Source organism: Bombina bombina, chromosome 1, assembly GCF_027579735.1.
Source record: "Bombina bombina isolate aBomBom1 chromosome 1, aBomBom1.pri, whole genome shotgun sequence".
Taxonomy (NCBI): Eukaryota; Metazoa; Chordata; class Amphibia; order Anura; family Bombinatoridae; genus Bombina; species Bombina bombina.
The window spans coordinates 236306169-236326628 of record NC_069499.1 but is presented as its reverse complement, the minus strand read 5'-3'; the positions used below and the strand labels follow the sequence as shown (position 1 = coordinate 236326628).

General features: G+C 37.3%; 1 protein-coding gene across 1 annotated transcript in view; it reads right to left on the bottom strand.

Annotated features, from left to right (window-relative positions):
- The window catches only part of PPP1R14D (protein phosphatase 1 regulatory inhibitor subunit 14D), a 62025-nt gene that overhangs the window by 1249 nt on the left and 40316 nt on the right, over positions 1–20460 (bottom strand). The window contains exon 3 of the mRNA XM_053689763.1: positions 127–159. Within this exon, the coding sequence (XP_053545738.1) occupies positions 127–159 (33 nt within the window). The remainder of the gene's footprint in view (positions 1–126; positions 160–20460) is intronic.

The window sequence follows — 20460 nt, the reverse complement described above, 5'->3', positions numbered from 1 at the left end:
AGCTTCTGATGCATATGTAATATATATTATATATATATATATATATATAAATATATATACACACACAGTATATATTCAATGGCGAGATTAGCAGGTATAAGGGGGAAACAGAGTTGTTATACTCACTTCTATAGGTTTGGTGCAGTCTTTGAGGAGTTCCTTGAACAAAAATAGATTGAGTGGTCATTTTCTTACAGAAAAATACATTTCACAACATAGTTATTAAAATATTGCATGATATCAAACGTATTTCTTATTTCTGGGTTAAGGGTATAATTACACTTTAGCTCTAAATAACCCCCTCAAAAAAATATTTTTTAAAAATTGTACATTTGTTCAGATTTTTAATTTGTCATTTTTAATTGTCACCAGTGACACAAGCATTCTTAAGAGCTGCCATATGTATATAGCGAGGACCCTCAGTGAAATAGTAGAGGGACCAGTAATAAAGCCAATGCTAAAGATTTACTAAATATATATATATATATATATATATATATATATATATATATATATATATATATATATATATATATATATATATATATATATATATATACAGTTGTGCTCATAAGTTTACATACCCTGGCAGAATTTATTATTTCTTGGCCATTTTTCAGAGAATATGAATGATAACACAAAAACTTTTCTTTCACTCATGGTTAGTGTTTGGCTGAAGCCATTTATTATCAATCAACTGTGTTTACTCTTTTTAAATCATAATGACAACAGAAACTACCCAAATGACCCTGATCAAAAGTTTACAAACCCTGGTGATTTTGGCCTGATAACATGCACACAAGGTGACACAAAGGGGTTTGAATGGCTATTAAAGGTAACCATTCTCACCTGTGATCTATTTGCTTGTAATTAGTGTGTGTGTATAAAAGGTCAATGAGTTTCTGGACTCCTGACAGACCCTTGCATCTTTCATCCAGTGCTGCACTGACAATTCTGGATTCTGAGTCATGGGTAAAGCAAAAGAATTGTCAAAGGATCTGCGTGAAAAGGTAGTTGAACTGTATAAAACAGGAAAGGGATATAAAAAGATATCCAAGGAATTGAGAATGCAAATCAGCATTGTTCAAACTCTAATCAAGAAGTGGAAAATGAGGGGTTCTATTGAAACCAAACCACAGTCAGGTAGACCAACTAAAATTTCAGCCAGGAAAATTGTTCGGGATGCAAAGACAAACCCAAAAATAACTTCAGGTGAAGTACAGGACTCTCTGAAAACATGTGGTGTGGCTGTTTCAAGATGCACAATAAGGAGGCACTTGAAGAAAGATGGGCTGCATGGTCGAGTCGCCAGAAGAAAGCCATTACTACGCAAATGCCACAAAGTATCCCACTTACAATACGCCAAAAAGCACAGAGACAAACCTTCTGGCACAAAGTCATTTGGAGTGATGAGACCAAAGTTGAGCTTTTTGGCCACAACCATAAACGCTACATTTGGAGAGGAGTCAACAAGGCCTATGATGAAAGGTACACTATTCCTACTGTGAAACACGGAAGTGGATCGCTGATGTTTTGGGGAAGTGTGAGCTACAAAGGCACAGGAAATTTGGTCAGAATTGATGGCAAGATGAATGCAGTATGCTATCAAACAGAACCCTCTCATTTTCCACTTCTTGATTAGAGTTTGAACACTGCTGATTTGCCTTCTCAATTCCTTGGATATCTTTTTATATCCCTTTCCTGTTTTATACAGTTCAACTACCTTTTTCCCACAGATCCTTTGACAATTCTTTTGCTTTCCCCATGACTCAGAATCCAGAAACGTCAGTGCAGCACTGGATGAAAGATGCAAGGGTCTGTCAGGAGTCCAGAAACTCATTGACCTTTTATATACACACACTAATTACAAGCAAACAGATCACAGGTGAGGATGGTTACCTTTAATAGCCATTCAAACCCGTTTGTGTAAACTTGTGTGCATGTTATCAGGCCAAAATCACCAGGGTATGAAAACTTTTGATCAGGGTCTTTTGGGTTGTTTCTGTTGTCATTATGATTTAAAAAGAGTAAATAAAGTTGATTGATAATACATGGCTTCAGCCAAACACTAACCATGAGTGAAAGAAAAGTTTTTGTGTTATCATTCATATTCTCTGAAAAATGGCCAAGAAATCATAAATTCTGCCAGGGTATGTAAACTTATGAGCACAACTGTGTATATATATATATATATATATATATATATATATATATATATATATATATATATATATATATATATATATATATATATATATATATATATATAAAGTAAAGACACTTTGTCATCCCGCAGCTCCAGAAATGAAAAAATATATACTGTGAAAAAAATCTTAAAAACAAAAATAGATTTTATTTATCAAAAAACATTTAAAAGTCATGTAAAAACATGTAGACTAGTTGTAGGCCTGCAACAAGGTGTTCAGAACCCAACGCCAAACATGTTTCGGGCCAAGCTTTAGCCCTTGTTCACTGGCATAATTTGGGTTCACACCTGCTAGTGCTATTTAAAGGTAAAGTGTCTGTGATAATTGCAGGCACCTGTATTATATTAACTCTTTGTAAACAAGAGTAAATATTCAAATGTTAATATGTAATGAACATAATACTTTGATATTAATACACACTACTGGATACCTATAACTCTTATAATTGCAAAGGATGTAATGAAAAAATATATATATGAAATCTTATTTGTTGAATTTTCTTTGTTTGTTTTAAAGACAATTTGTTATCAGTAAAATAAATCAACATCCATAATTGAATTTAGACCAGAGGGGTGTTTTGTCTGTAAATTGAAAATCCAAAACACTTCCCTCTGGTCCAGTCGTCTTTCCCTGTCTCCCCCTCTCCTATGTCTTGGTATATGATCTATACCTTGTACAGTTAAAAGAGATTCATTAGAGTTGTGTTCCTGTCTAAAGTGCTTTGCTATAGGAGTTGTGCTGTCTGGATTGCCTATATCCCTTAAATGTTGAAGTACTCTATCACGTAGGGCACGTTTTGTGCGCCCTACGTACTGCTTTTTGCATCCCTGACAAGTTAAGAGATAAATGACATGTGTAGTATTACATGTAATTCTGTAGCGTATATCAAATTCTTTGTTTGTTGCACTCGATTTAAATGTAGTTCCCTGTTCAATATGGGTACAGGTTTTGCAAATTTTGCCATTGCATTTGTTGCATCCCAGTCTCTGAGTGAGCCAAGTGTTTCTATTGTTGCTAGGTAACATAGAGGGAGCTAAAATGCTTCCTAAGGTTCTCGCTCTGCGAGCTGAAAAAAGACAACCATCAGCAACAATTTTCTTTAATTTAGTATCACTCTCTAGAATGGGCAAGCAACCACGTACAATGTTACAAATTTTATTAAAATCTTTACTGTAGTTGGTAATGAAAATGGGTTTGTTGTGTTGTCTATGTTTTTTTGCAACATTTTTGTGCATCAAGTCATCTCTGTCAATAAGATCTACTTTCATCTTTGTTTTATTTAAAAGATCTGTATTGTATCCCCTGGCCTCCAATCGTTGGTTGGTCTGTTGGGCATGTATTTGGTATTTTGGTTCTGTTGTACAGTTACGTTTGGTTCTGATTAATTGTCCATACGGAATGGATTCAATTGTGTGTTTTGGGTGACATGAGGATGAGTGTAAAATGGTGTTGCCCGCTGTGTTTTTTCTAAAGAGTTCAATCTCTATAGAATGTGTGTCATTATTGGCTGTCAATGTGACATCCAAAAAATTGATAGTGTTGGCATTTTCAGTCATAGTGAAAGATAAATTGAATTTGTTGCTGTTGGCATAGTCAAGAAACTCAGCAACTGATTGCTGGTCTCCGTCCCATACCAAAACCAAATCATCAATGTACCGGCCAAAATAAACAATGTGATCTCGGAAAGGATTAGTATCTCCAAAGACGTGGCACCGCTCCCAGAACCCCATATAGAGGTTAGCATAGGAAGGGGCGAATTTCGCCCCCATAGCAGTGCCACGTCTCTGGAGATAGTAATGATCCTCAAACATAAAAAAATTGTGCGTAAGAAGATATTCAACTGCTGTATACAGGAATTGATTAGTGAAAAAATCATATGTAGTGTGATGGGTAAGAAAAAATTGAAGTGCCTCCAAACCTAAAATGTGAGGGATGGTGGTGTAAAGTGAAGTAACGTCTAAAGTGACAAATCTGTAAGAGTCACACCATGTAACATTTTTGATTTTTTCAATGAATGATGTTGAATCTTTTAAATACCCATACAAGTCAATGACTATGGGTTGTAGGTAAGTATCTACCAAATCTGAAATTCTTTCATTTAGAGAGCCTATGCCAGCCACTATTGGGCGGCCTGGGGGATGTATGGAATCCTTATGCAGCTTTGGAAGATGAGGAAATATAGGAACACATGGGTTCTTAGGTAGTAAGTACTCCATGACCTTATCTGAGAATACTCCATCTAGTCTAGCTTTGTGTATTATATCTGACAAGATCTTGCTGTATAGTTTGGTGGGATCAGATGGTAACAATTCATATACATCTCTGTTGGCAAGTTGTCTGTTAGCTTCAATTAAGTAATCCTTCTTAATTAGGATTACTGTATTGCCACCTTTGTCAGATTCCCTGATGACTATACTTTGATCATCTTTGAGTGTTTGAATTGCTTTTTTCTCTTGAGATGTCAAATTGTTGTTTTTATATGTATTCATTGTTTTATTCTTGTTGTTTAGTGCAATTAACTGTGTTTCAAGCGTTTGTTGAAATACCTGTAAGTGTTGTCCCCTACTATGAATAGGGTAAAAGATACTTTTTTCTTTAAATCTGTGTAAATTGATGTCTTTCTCTGAGGGGCCAAATCTGGTTGTTTGTGTAGAATCATTCTCATCAATGAGTTCTTGCATATCTACCATTGCGGTATAATCATTAAAATTAAAATTAGGAGGATGTTGGACACAAACAACCTGATCATTATTTGCTTCACCTGTAATCACATCATCATTAGAAAAATGTTTTTTCAGGGTTAAATTTCTAACAAATCTGTTAACATCCAACACTGTGGAAAAAAGATTGAAATTACAGGTAGGAGCAAAGTTGAGACCCCTTTGCAATAAGGAAATTTCTTGTTCAGTAAGACATCTTGAAGATAGATTAACTACATTATTTAATGTTGACTTGTCCTGTAAGACACTTTCTTTCTTTGGGGGTAGCGACTGTTTCCCACCCCTTCTGCCTCTTCCCCTGTTCCCTCTACGTACTTTCTTTTTGTTTTTAACTTCGTGTTGGGTTTGGAAAGGCCCACCCCGTTTTTTGACTGTGTAATATTAGAAGTAGAAGGAATGTCTAATACAGAAATACATTCTTTGGCTGGTAGGGAATTGCTAGCTTGATGTAAAGATGTTTCCTGATCTGAAGTGTCATACTCATATTCAGTTTCACTGAATGTGACTTTTTTATCTTGTTTAGATCCTGTTCTTTTATGTATGTTAGTATGGTGTGTTTTATTCTTGAAAGATGGTTTATAATCACTATTGTGGCTCCATCTGTAGACCTTATTTAATTTATAGTCTAACTTATCTCTATGCATTTTTTGTTGTTTAAATAACCATAATTCTTTTTTAAAAAATCTCATATTTGCTTGAAATTGTCTGTCATAGTTTTTAAACTCTTGATGACATTGATGTTTTTTGAGGTCTACTTGTAACTCTTGCATGTATTGAATTAATTGTAACCTTTGTTTCTTTTTGTATTCTATTAATAAATTTATAAGAGATCTAGAACAGATAGTTAAGATCTCATTCCATTTGTTTATGAAATCTTGACATGTGACTTGAAAGGATGGAAACTTAGATATTCTTAAGCCCCTTGGTATTCTAGAGTTCGCTTGGTATAGTTGGAAGGTTTTGATATCCAACTCCAATCTTATGTCTCTTTTTCTCAAATTGTCCATTTGTTGAAATAGATCATCCAGTACAGTTTCTATGTCCTCTAGGATATCCTCCATATCAGAGGAATCCTGGTCTAGAGTAATGTCTTTCAAAACATACTTTTCATCCATGCTTAATGCCAAAGTATATCAGGATTTTATAGAAACAGCAAAAAAAGTATATACTCAATAGATGTTAATTTCCTTAGAAAAAAAGGTTTTTTTTCGTAAAAGTCACTTTCTTGCAACAAAAGATTTTTTTATATAGGATACTTCTTGGAGCTTTATACTGTTATGTTGTTAAATTTCATAAAGAACACTCAGATTGCAAAAGTTCCCAAATCTCAATAACAATGACTTCTGTATCAAAGAATGAGGATTTATGCTTAAAGTGTTATGTTATTGAACAGTCCTATCCCGTAGAGCACACAAATATGAAAAAGAGGGATTCTCAGTAAAAGCATATGCACATACGACAGTCTTTTAAGTACAAAAGTAGAAGAGAGTGAAAACACAGACCTTGCTGTATATCAGGAAAGTCGTCGACCCCTCGGAATGTGAATTCAGTCCGTTTCAGCGTGTAGCCCTGCACTGACCAAATGTGTGTCAAGGAAAGCGTCTTCCTCTCGATGTGTGAATCCAATTCACCTGTTTCAGCGTGCAGGCCTCTGCATAGGCGACCGTCCCTTCACTGTGACGTAATCTGTGTCAGACCGCGCCATGCGCAGCGTCACTGGACTTGCCGATTCCGGAACTCACCAATATCAGAGCCGAGGGGGAGAAGAAGTAAGGTAAGAAGCAAGTGTGTATAATTTCAGCATTTAAAACATCTTAGTTGTCAAAAAATGAATTTATGTATCATTGTTCAGGACCGCACTGTTGAGGCTTTGATTATATGTGTTATTTGCACAGAAGAAGGGGGTGTAAATTAAGCTGCCAGCTGTAACCAACGAAATCCAGACAGGAGACAAACAAAAACAGCGGCGCTGACATACATACCCCTATGTATTCATCTTAAGCCTTTTTTCAGCGGTCCCCTTTAGAAAATGTTTCTTTGCTTGAAAATATTCTTTCTTCAGTGTGCAGGGATAGACGATCTCCGTGGGGTAGATCAAAAACGATAGTAGTAAAGACACTTTGTCATCCCGCAGCTCCAGAAATGAAAAAATATATACTGTGAAAAAAATCTTAAAAACAAAAATAGATTTTATTTATCAAAAAACATTTAAAAGTCATGTAAAAACATGTAGACTAGTTGTAGGCCTGCAACAAGGTGTTCAGAACCCAACGCCAAACATGTTTCGGGCCAAGCTTTAGCCCTTGTTCACTGGCATAATTTGGGTTCACACCTGCTAGTGCTATTTAAAGGTAAAGTGTATGTGATAATTGCAGGCACCTGTATTATATTAACTCTTTGTAAACAAGAGTAAATATTCAAATGTTAATATGTAATGAACATAATACTTTGATATTAATACACACTACTGGATACCTATAACTCTTATAATTGCAAAGGATGTAATGAAAAAATATATATATGAAATCTTATTTGTTGAAACAAATCCAGACAATCACATTGTCTGATTTGGAAAGAATTTATTTGCACATTATGGTGGAAAGTAAGTATTTGGTCAATATCAAAAGTTCATCTCAATACTTTGTTATATATCCTTTGTTGGCAATGACAGAGGTCAGACGTTTTCTGTAAGTCTTCACGAGGTTGTCACACACTGTTGCTGGTATGTAGGCCCATTCCTGCATGCAGATCTCCTCTAGAGCAGTAATGTTTTGGGGCTGTCACTGGGCAACACAGACTTTCAACTCCCTCCAAAGGTTTTCTATGGGGTTGAAATCTGGAGGCTGGCTAGGCCACTCCAGGACCTTGAAATGCTTCTTACGAAGCCACTCCTTCGTTGCCCGGGCGGTGTGTTTGGGATCATTGTCATGCTGAAAGACCCAACCACGTTTCATCTTCAATGCCCTTGCTGATGGAAGGAGGTTTGCACTCAAAATCTCAAGATACATGGCCCCATTCATTCTTTCATGTACACGGATCAGTCTTCCTGTTCCCTTTGCAGAGAAACAGCCCCAAAGCATGATGTTGCCACCCCCATGCTTCACAGTAGGTATGGTGTTCTTTGGTTGCAACTCAGCATTCTCTCTCCTCCAAACACGACGAGTTGTGTTTCTACCAAACAGTTCTACTTTGGTTTCATCTGACCATATGACATTCTCCCAATCCGTTTCTGGATCATCCAAATGCTCTCTAGCATACTTCAGATGGGCCCAGACATGTACTGACTTAAGCAGGGGGACACGTCTGGCACTGCAGGATCTGAGTCCCTGGCGGCGTAGTGTGTTACTTATGGTAGCCTTTGTTATGGTAGCCAAGGTGTGCAAAACTCAGAGACATGGCCAAGGTAAGAAAGGCTGAAAGACGACCACCACTGAACAAGACACACAAGCTGAAACGTCAAGACTGGGCCAAGAAATATCTCAAGACTGATTTTTCTAAGGTTTCATGGACTGATGAAATGAGAGTGAGTCTTGATGGGCCAGATGGATGGGCCCGGTGCTGGATTGGTAAAGGGCAGAGAGCTCCAGTCCGACTCAGACGCCAGCAAGGTGGAGGTGGAGTACTGGTTTGGGCTGGTATCATCAAAGATGAGCTTGTGGGGCCTTTTCGGGTTGAGGATGGAGTCAAGCTCAACTCCCAGTCCTACTGCCAGTTTCTGGAAGACACCTTCTTCAAGCAGTGGTACAGGAAGAAGTCTGCATCCTTCAAGAAAAACATGATTTTCATGCAGGACAATGCTCCATCACACGCGTCCAAGTACTCCACAGCGTGGCTGGCAAGAAAGGATATAAAAGAAGAAAATCTAATGACATGGCCTCCTTGTTCACCTGATCTGAACCCCATTGAGAACCTGTGGTCCATCATCAAATGTGAGATTTACAAGGAGGGAAAACAGTACACCTCTCTGAACAGTGTCTGGGAGGCTGTGGTTGCTGCTGCACGCAATGTTGATGGTGAACAGATCAAAACACTGACAGAATCCATGGATGGCAGGCTTTTGAGTGTCCTTGCAAAGAAAGGTGGCTATATTGGTCACTGATTTGTTTTTGTTTTGTTTTTGAATGTCAGAAATGTATATTTGTGAATGTTGAGATGTTATATTGGTTTCACTGGTAAAAATAAATAATTGAAATGGGTATATATTTGTTTTTTGTTAAGTTGCCTAATAATTATGCACAGTAATAGTCACCTGCACACACAGATATCCCCCTAAAATAGCTAAAACTAAAAACAAACTAAAAACTACTTCCAAAAATATTCAGCTTTGATATTAATGAGTTTTTTGGGTTCATTGAGAACATGGTTGTTGTTCAATAATAAAATTAATCCTCAAAAATACAACTTGCCTAATAATTCTGCACTCCCTGTAGATATACATGTATATATGTATACATAGATGCTTGTTACTGTTGACTGTTACACTTTTAATTTGACCATTAAAGTTGGACTTTATCTTCAAGCTCCGGATGATTTGCCTTTTTTTCCCATTATATATATATATATATATATATATATATATATATATAAAATATGTATTTACAATAAAAAGTACATTGTTCTGTTTGTGAAGAACATTGGAATGTGACATTTTCACAACTTCTGTCAGGTTAGCGCACTAGTATAACACCAACAATCAGCGCACCCAGTAAAGCTGAGAAAAGCAAACGATGGTAAGCAGTGGAATACCTGTTTATTGTTTAGCTCAAACAAATGCTCAATATGATAGGTAAATGTCCATACATTGCCAAAACAGGTAGAAAAGGCTTAAGTGGTAAGTGACAGGCAAAATAAGGCAGGAAAAAATAGGTCAGACGCGTTTCCTATGTCATAAGCATATTTTTCCTCAGTGACCATACTTAATACCCACAACACACTGCTTTATAAACCCCTTAGCCGGACACTCCCAATAAATGGCTGTCCAATCAAAAGCCAATCTGTTACAAAAGCAGTGTGCAGAGGGCAAAGTGAAGGGGGAAAAAGGAAAAGAAAAAAGAAGAAATTAAAAAAACAAGATATTTAATATACATTAACTGACCAAGTTAAACACGTAAGTAATCACATAAGTAAACTGACATCACAATGTACAAATTCAATTATACTTGACCAGTGAAAAAAATATTTAATTAGAAATATATCGAATATATGCAATAATGCTGTGGATGTAAAGAGACATTGTTTTAAAAAAAAACAATGCAAAAAGAGGAAATAAATAATGACTTATTGATCTACATATAACTTCACATCCCATTCTGAATTTAACCCATCTGGCATTCTAGTATCCAACTGAAAAATCCAATAAACTTCTCTTTTACTGAGAGTTATACCTCTATTACCACCCCTTGGGTGCCTTGGAATCCGTTGGATCGCTTGGAATGTCAGCAGGGAGCTGTCAGAATTGTGATGTTGTTTGAAATGCAGGGAGATGGGAGTTGTGGACTCAGAATCCTCAATTGAACGTAAGTGCTCAAGAAAACGATCTTTAAGAGCACGTGTCGTTTGTCCTACATACTGCCTGAAACAGCCCCTGCAGGTCAAAAGATATATGACGTAGCAAGAGTTGCAAGTCATATGCTCCCGAATTTCAAAGTGTTTTTGATTCTTGGTAGATACAAAATTTGTACCAAAAGAAGCATAGGAGCAGGATTTACATTTTCTGCTCCCACACTTAAAGAATCCTGGCTTAATAGAAAGCCAATTTTTGTTAGACTGTGTCCGTGGCAGCATTGAGGGTGACAGTAAGTTGCCCAAAGTATGAGCTTTGCGTGATGCAAAGCAAATACCTTGCTTAATGATGCCTGCCAGACTGTCGTCAGTAGCCAAAATTGGAAGAGCCTTACGTATAATGTTGCAAATTTGACCATATTCAACACTATAAGAAGTGATGAATTTTGGTTTATTAAATTTATCAACATCCTTGTTTCCACTAGACAAAAAGAGATCCTTTCTATCTAAAAGATCAACTTCACTCTTAATAGTGTCAAGAGCTTGCCTTGAATACCCTCTATGGACCAATCTGTCAGTTAAATCATTACAATGTTTTGAGTAACTCTGATTAGTGGTACAGTTACGTTTTACCCTAATGTATTGACTTTTAGGGATAGATGAAAAGGTATGTCTAGGATGACATGATCTAGCATTTAAGATAGTGTTTCCAGCAGTCACTTTGCGAAACAATTCAATCTCTATACATGAACTTTCTCTATTGGGATGTAACTCAATATCCAAAAATGGAATTGAGGTTTTACTGTACTCCATGGTAAATTTGAGATTTAAAGAATTGTCTTGTAAATAGTTCAGAAACGGTTCAAGAAGGTTCCCCGGACCCTTCCAAATCAACAAAATATCGTCGATGTAGCGACCGTAAAATTGTATGTACTCTCTGTATGGGTTCCCATCTCCATAGACGTGGGACAGCTCCCACCAACCCAAGTAGAGGTTGGCATAGGAGGGGGCAAACTTAGCCCCCATTGCTGTCCCACGTCTCTGGAGATAGAATTCCCCCTCAAACATGAAAAAATTATGCGTTAGAAGGTAGTCCAGAGAAACCCTGATGAACCGCTTAACAGCATCATCATAGTCTGATGTGTCCAAAAAGAACTCAATTGCCAAACTTCCTTTGTCATGGGGTATACAGGTATACAGTGAGACAACATCAATGGTCACAAAAATAAATTCTTCTTGCCAAACCACACTTTCTATCTGTGTAATAACATCAGATGTGTCTCTAATGTAACTCATAAGACCCAAAACAAAGGGTTGTAAATACCCGTCTATCAACTCAGAAAGAGGCTCATTCAATGAGCCAATTCCAGCCACGATGGGTCTACCAGGTGGATTAGTATCATGCTTGTGAAGTTTGGGTAAGTAGTGAAAAATTGCTGTAATTGGATGCTCAGTGTAGAGAAAGTCGAAATTAGCCTGTGTGATGACACCATCATGTAGTGCACTTTCTAAAATACTTTTCAATTGTGATTTGTACATAAACACAGGATTGTTCCTGAGTTTCTCATACACTGTGACATCCAATAACTGTCTAAATGCCTCCTGTAAATAGTCCTGTCGATCAAGAACTACCACCTTACCACCTTTGTCTGAGTTACGTATGACAAGCTCATGGTTATTCTTAAGTTCTTGAATTGACAAATATTGTGCCTTAGATAGGTTATCATTTTTATGTTGTCGATTGGGTTCAGTGGAGTTAAGTTTCCTTAATTCCTGTTCCACTGTCTTCTGGAACACCTCTATTGAACTGGATCTAGATTTAACAGGATAAAATTTAGATTTCAATTTCATTTTAGTTAAATCTTGTGTATCCCCAACTGCACAAGAGTGCAAATCTAAGTTATCTCTATCCAATGCAATGAGGTCTAAAATTGAACATTCCTCAGAAAAATCTAAACCACATCTAATGGGAGTTGGTTTATCTCTACTAGTTACACCTTGACCAGTATCCACAGCACCCAAAAAATGTTTCTTTAGAACAAGAGATCTGACAAATCTGTTCAGATCAACTACTGTGTCAAAAAGGTTAAAGTGTGTGGTAGGAGAAAAACCAAGACCCAAAGACAGGACCTCTAACTGTGTCCTAGATAAAACAAAGGATGAAAGATTAACGACATTTTTGTAATTCATGCATATTTTTGAAATTGTGTGGCTCTCCTCCTCTGTGGATACCGCCGTGGTCTGGGGTTCAGTGTCTCTGGATCCTGACTTCGGTTTCCTTCCACGCCCCCCTCTGCGTGTTTTTTTCTTGCAGTATGTTTCAACTGTCCTTTCTCGTTTTTTGACTGTGAAACACTTGAGGTGGAAGGAAAAGTATCCTCAATATTAAGTGCAAAAGATGGTGATGCCTCAGAAGCCAGAGAAGTGTCTACAGTTGTCTCAATATCTGAAGAGTCATAATCATATTCAGTGTCAGTCTCTGCAAATCTTACTCTTCTATAATCAGAGGCTCAACCTTTATATGAACTCTTATATCTCCTTCTTGTGTCTGTCACGGTCCATTTATACACTTTATTAAGTTCATAATCCTGTTTGTCTCTCATTATTTTTTGTTTTTTAAAATTCCAAAGGTTGTTTTTAAAATCAGTAATAACCTTATGTAATTTGGTGTCATATTTAACAAAATCTGGATTCTCACTCAAGGGGCGTAAATATGACTGCAACTTTGACTTTTCATTACTCAGTTCCTGACGTAATGTTTTTTTATATTCAATAAGCAGATCAATAAGTGCTAAAGAGCACTCTGTAAGCACTTTATTCCATTTATCTATGAAAGACTGATTTGTCACCTGGAAAGAGGGAAATTTTCTGATGCGTAGGCCGCGTGGTATACGTTGTGCCTTTTTATACATCTGGAAACTCTTTATATCCATTTCCATTCTAGTATCAGTCTTCAATAAAGTGTCCATTTTAAAGAATAAACTGTCCAGATTAGTATTAGCCTCTTGTTCCATAGTGTCAGTGTTAAATAGATCCTCACTGTCACTAACATCCTCAGCAAATTGCTGTAAAACAAATCCCCCTGCTGCCATGTCACAACACACTTAGCTCAAAAAATATATAACAACTGCTTATAATTCCGTTAGTAATTATATTCCACTTCAGGGTGTACTACGACTTAAAGCACTTGTAAATAATCATGTATCCAATATGGTGAATAAATGAATAACAGTTCAAATGAATGTTAGTGCCGCTTACCCGCTCCGATGATGGAATATCCAAATGTATGCAACAACCGGGAAGCGCTCAAACATTCAAACACTGGCTGTGAGTAAAGTCCCCGACGATCAGTGCACTTCACGTAGTCAGACACACCCCCGTGACGTAGTGGTGACGTATTCTCAGAATACTCAGCTGTCCTGGTGCGGAGAAAAGAGCGCTTCCATCCACGCTCAATTAATAGAACAACACCAACAATCAGCGCACCCAGTAAAGCTGAGAAAAGCAAACGATGGTAAGCAGTGGAATACCTGTTTATTGTTTAGCTCAAACAAATGCTCAATATGATAGGTAAATGTCCATACATTGCCAAAACAGGTAGAAAAGGCTTAAGTGGTAAGTGACAGGCAAAATAAGGCAGGAAAAAATAGGTCAGACGCGTTTCCTATGTCATAAGCATATTTTTCCTCAGTGACCATACTTAATACCCACAACACACTGCTTTATAAACCCCTTAGCCGGACACTCCCAATAAATGGCTGTCCAATCAAAAGCCAATCTGTTACAAAAGCAGTGTGCAGAGGGCAAAGTGAAGGGGGAAAAAGGAAAAGAAAAAAGAAGAAATTAAAAAAACAAGATATTTAATATACATTAATTGACCAAGTTAAACACGTAAGTAATCACATAAGTAAACTGACATCACAATGTACAAATTCAATTATACTTGACCAGTGAAAAAACTATTTAATTAGAAATATATCGAATATATGCAATAATGCTGTGAATGTAAAGAGACATTGTTTTAAAAAAAACAATGCAAAAAGAGGAAAGAAATAATGACTTATTGATCTACATATAACTTCACATCCCATTCTGAATTTAACCCATCTGGCATTCTAGTATCCAACTGAAAAATCCAATAAACTTCTCTTTTACTGAGAGTTATACCTCTATTACCACCCCTTGGGTGCCTTGGAATCCGTTGGATCGCTTGGAATGTCAGCAGGGAGCTGTCAGAATTGTGATGTTGTTTGAAATGCAGGGAGATGGGAGTTGTGGACTCAGAATCCTCAATTGAACGTAAGTGCTCAAGAAAACGATCTTTAAGAGCACGTGTCGTTTGTCCTACATACTGCCTGAAACAGCCCCTGCAGGTCAAAAGATATATGACGTAGCAAGAGTTGCAAGTCATATGCTCCCGAATTTCAAAGTGTTTTTGATTCTTGGTAGATACAAAATTTGTACCAAAAGAAGCATAGGAGCAGGATTTACATTTTCTGCTCCCACACTTAAAGAATCCTGGCTTAATAGAAAGCCAATTTTTGTTAGACTGTGTCCGTGGCAGCATTGAGGGTGACAGTAAGTTGCCCAAAGTATGAGCTTTGCGTGATACAAAGCAAATACCTTGCTTAATGATGCCTGCCAGACTGTCGTCAGTAGCCAAAATTGGAAGAGCCTTACGTATAATGTTGCAAATTTGACCATATTCAACACTATAAGAAGTGATGAATTTTGGTTTATTAAATTTATCAACATCCTTGTTTCCACTAGACAAAAAGAGATCCTTTCTATCTAAAAGATCAACTTCACTCTTAATAGTGTCAAGAGCTTGCCTTGAATACCCTCTATGGACCAATCTGTCAGTTAAATCATTACAATGTTTTGAGTAACTCTGATTAGTGGTACAGTTACGTTTTACCCTAATGTATTGACTTTTAGGGATAGATGAAAAGGTATGTCTAGGATGACATGATCTAGCATTTAAGATAGTGTTTCCAGCAGTCACTTTGCGAAACAATTCAATCTCTATACATGAACTTTCTCTATTGGGATGTAACTCAATATCCAAAAATGGAATTGAGGTTTTACTGTACTCCATGGTAAATTTGAGATTTAAAGAATTGTCTTGTAAATAGTTCAGAAACGGTTCAAGAAGGTTCCCCGGACCCTTCCAAATCAACAAAATATCGTCGATGTAGCGACCGTAAAATTGTATGTACTCTCTGTATGGGTTCCCATCTCCATAGACGTGGGACAGCTCCCACCAACCCAAGTAGAGGTTGGCATAGGAGGGGGCAAACTTAGCCCCCATTGCTGTCCCACTTCTCTGGAGATAGAATTCCCCCTCAAACATGAAAAAATTATGCGTTAGAAGGTAGTCCAGAGAAACCCTGATGAACCGCTTAACAGCATCATCATAGTCTGATGTGTCCAAAAAGAACTCAATTGCCAAACTTCCTTTGTCATGGGGTATACAGGTATACAGTGAGACAACATCAATGGTCACAAAAATAAATTCTTCTTGCCAAACCACACTTTCTATCTGTGTAATAACATCAGATGTGTCTCTAATGTAACTCATAAGACCCAAAACAAAGGGTTGTAAATACCCGTCTATCAACTCAGAAAGAGGCTCATTCAATGAGCCAATTCCAGCCACGATGGGTCTACCAGGTGGATTAGTATCATGCTTGTGAAGTTTGGGTAAGTAGTGAAAAATTGCTGTAATTGGATGCTCAGTGTAGAGAAAGTCGAAATTAGCCTGTGTGATGACACCATCATGTAGTGCACTTTCTAAAATACTTTTCAATTGTGATTTGTACATAAACACAGGATTGTTCCTGAGTTTCTCATACACTGTGACATCCAATAACTGTCTAAATGCCTCCTGTAAATAGTCCTGTCGATCAAGAACTACCACCTTACCACCTTTGTCTGAGTTACGTATGACAAGCTCATGGTTATTCTTAAGTTCTTGAATTGACAAATATTGTGCCTTAGATAGGTTATCATTTTTATGTTGTCGATTGGGTTCAGTGGAGTTAAGTTTCCTTAATTCCTGTTCCACTGTCTTCTGGAACACCTCTATTGAACTGGATCTAGATTTAACAGGATAAAATTTAGATTTCAATTTCATTTTAGTTAAATCTTGTGTATCCCCAACTGCACAAGAGTGCAAATCTAAGTTATCTCTATCCAATGCAATGAGGTCTAAAATTGAACATTCCTCAGAAAAATCTAAACCACATCTAATGGGAGTTGGTTTATCTCTACTAGTTACACCTTGACCAGTATCCACAGCACCCAAAAAATGTTTCTTTAGAACAAGAGATCTGACAAATCTGTTCAGATCAACTACTGTGTCAAAAAGGTTAAAGTGTGTGGTAGGAGAAAAACCAAGACCCAAAGACAGGACCTCTAACTGTGTCCTAGATAAAACAAAGGATGAAAGATTAACGACATTTTTGTAATTCATGCATATTTTTGAAATTGTGTGGCTCTCCTCCTCTGTGGATACCGCCGTGGTCTGGGGTTCAGTGTCTCTGGATCCTGACTTCGGTTTCCTTCCACGCCCCCCTCTGCGTGTTTTTTTCTTGCAGTATGTTTCAACTGTCCTTTCTCGTTTTTTGACTGTGAAACACTTGAGGTGGAAGGAAAAGTATCCTCAATATTAAGTGCAAAAGATGGTGATGCCTCAGAAGCCAGAGAAGTGTCTACAGTTGTCTCAATATCTGAAGAGTCATAATCATATTCAGTGTCAGTCTCTGCAAATCTTACTCTTCTATAATCAGAGGCTCGACCTTTATATGAACTCTTATATCTCCTTCTTGTGTCTGTCACGGTCCATTTATACACTTTATTAAGTTCATAATCCTGTTTGTCTCTCATTATTTTTTGTTTTTTAAAATTCCAAAGGTTGTTTTTAAAATCAGTAATAACCTTATGTAATTTGGTGTCATATTTAACAAAATCTGGATTCTCACTCAAGGGGCGTAAATATGATTGCAACTTTGACTTTTCATTACTCAGTTCCTGACGTAATGTTTTTTTATATTCAATAAGCAGATCAATAAGTGCTAAAGAGCACTCTGTAAGCACTTTATTCCATTTATCTATGAAAGACTGATTTGTCACCTGGAAAGAGGGAAATTTTCTGATGCGTAGGCCGCGTGCTATACGTTGTGCCTTTTTATACATCTGGAAACTCTTTATATCCATTTCCATTCTAGTATCAGTCTTCAATAAAGTGTCCATTTTAAAGAATAAACTGTCCAGATTAGTATTAGCCTCTTGTTCCATAGTGTCAGTGTTAAATAGATCCTCACTGTCACTAACATCCTCAGCAAATTGCTGTAAAACAAATCCCCCTGCTGCCATGTCACAACACACTTAGCTCAAAAAATATATAACAACTGCTTATAATTCCGTTAGTAATTATATTCCACTTCAGGGTGTACTACGACTTAAAGCACTTGTAAATAATCATGTATCCAATATGGTGAATAAATGAATAACAGTTCAAATGAATGTTAGTGCCGCTTACCCGCTCCGATGATGGAATATCCAAATGTATGCAACAACCGGGAAGCGCTCAAACATTCAAACACTGGCTGTGAGTAAAGTCCCCGACGATCAGTGCACTTCACGTAGTCAGACACACCCCCGTGACGTAGTGGTGACGTATTCTCAGAATACTCAGCTGTCCTGGTGCGGAGAAAAGAGCGCTTCCATCCACGCTCAATTAATAGAACAACACCAACAATCAGCGCACCCAGTAAAGCTGAGAAAAGCAAACGATGGTAAGCAGTGGAATACCTGTTTATTGTTTAGCTCAAACAAATGCTCAATATGATAGGTAAATGTCCATACATTGCCAAAACAGGTAGAAAAGGCTTAAGTGGTAAGTGACAGGCAAAATAAGGCAGGAAAAAATAGGTCAGACGCGTTTCCTATGTCATAAGCATATTTTTCCTCAGTGACCATACTTAATACCCACAACACACTGCTTTATAAACCCCTTAGCCGGACACTCCCAATAAATGGCTGTCCAATCAAAAGCCAATCTGTTACAAAAGCAGTGTGCAGAGGGCAAAGTGAAGGGGGAAAAAGGAAAAGAAAAAAGAAGAAATTAAAAAAACAAGATATTTAATATACATTAATTGACCAAGTTAAACACGTAAGTAATCACATAAGTAAACTGACATCACAATGTACAAATTCAATTATACTTGACCAGTGAAAAAACTATTTAATTAGAAATATATCGAATATATGCAATAATGCTGTGAATGTAAAGAGACATTGTTTTAAAAAAAACAATGCAAAAAGAGGAAAGAAATAATGACTTATTGATCTACATATAACTTCACATCCCATTCTGAATTTAACCCATCTGGCATTCTAGTATCCAACTGAAAAATCCAATAAACTTCTCTTTTACTGAGAGTTATACCTCTATTACCACCCCTTGGGTGCCTTGGAATCCGTTGGATCGCTTGGAATGTCAGCAGGGAGCTGTCAGAATTGTGATGTTGTTTGAAATGCAGGGAGATGGGAGTTGTGGACTCAGAATCCTCAATTGAACGTAAGTGCTCAAGAAAACGATCTTTAAGAGCACGTGTCGTTTGTCCTACATACTGCCTGAAACAGCCCCTGCAGGTCAAAAGATATATGACGTAGCAAGAGTTGCAAGTCATATGCTCCCGAATTTCAAAGTGTTTTTGATTCTTGGTAGATACAAAATTTGTACCAAAAGAAGCATAGGAGCAGGATTTACATTTTCTGCTCCCACACTTAAAGAATCCTGGCTTAATAGAAAGCCAATTTTTGTTAGACTGTGTCCGTGGCAGCATTGAGGGTGACAGTAAGTTGCCCAAAGTATGAGCTTTGCGTGATACAAAGCAAATACCTTGCTTAATGATGCCTGCCAGACTGTCGTCAGTAGCCAAAATTGGAAGAGCCTTACGTATAATGTTGCAAATTTGACCATATTCAACACTATAAGAAGTGATGAATTTTGGTTTATTAAATTTATCAACATCCTTGTTTCCACTAGACAAAAAGAGATCCTTTCTATCTAAAAGATCAACTTCACTCTTAATAGTGTCAAGAGCTTGCCTTGAATACCCTCTATGGACCAATCTGTCAGTTAAATCATTACAATGTTTTGAGTAACTCTGATTAGTGGTACAGTTACGTTTTACCCTAATGTATTGACTTTTAGGGATAGATGAAAAGGTATGTCTAGGATGACATGATCTAGCATTTAAGATAGTGTTTCCAGCAGTCACTTTGCGAAACAATTCAATCTCTATACATGAACTTTCTCTATTGGGATGTAACTCAATATCCAAAAATGGAATTGAGGTTTTACTGTACTCCATGGTAAATTTGAGATTTAAAGAATTGTCTTGTAAATAGTTCAGAAACGGTTCAAGAAGGTTCCCCGGACCCTTCCAAATCAACAAAATATCGTCGATGTAGCGACCGTAAAATTGTATGTACTCTCTGTATGGGTTCCCATCTCCATAGACGTGGGACAGCTCCCACCAACCCAAGTAGAGGTTGGCATAGGAGGGGGCAAACTTAGCCCCCATTGCTGTCCCACTTCTCTGGAGATAGAATTCCCCCTCAAACATGAAAAAATTATGCGTTAGAAGGTAGTCCAGAGAAACCCTGATGAACCGCTTAACAGCATCATCATAGTCTGATGTGTCCAAAAAGAACTCAATTGCCAAACTTCCTTTGTCATGGGGTATACAGGTATACAGTGAGACAACAACAATGGTCACAAAAATAAATTCTTCTTGCCAAACCACACTTTCTATCTGTGTAATAACATCAGATGTGTCTCTAATGTAACTCATAAGACCCAAAACAAAGGGTTGTAAATACCCGTCTATCAACTCAGAAAGAGGCTCATTCAATGAGCCAATTCCAGCCACGATGGGTCTACCAGGTGGATTAGTATCATGCTTGTGAAGTTTGGGTAAGTAGTGAAAAATTGCTGTAATTGGATGCTCAGTGTAGAG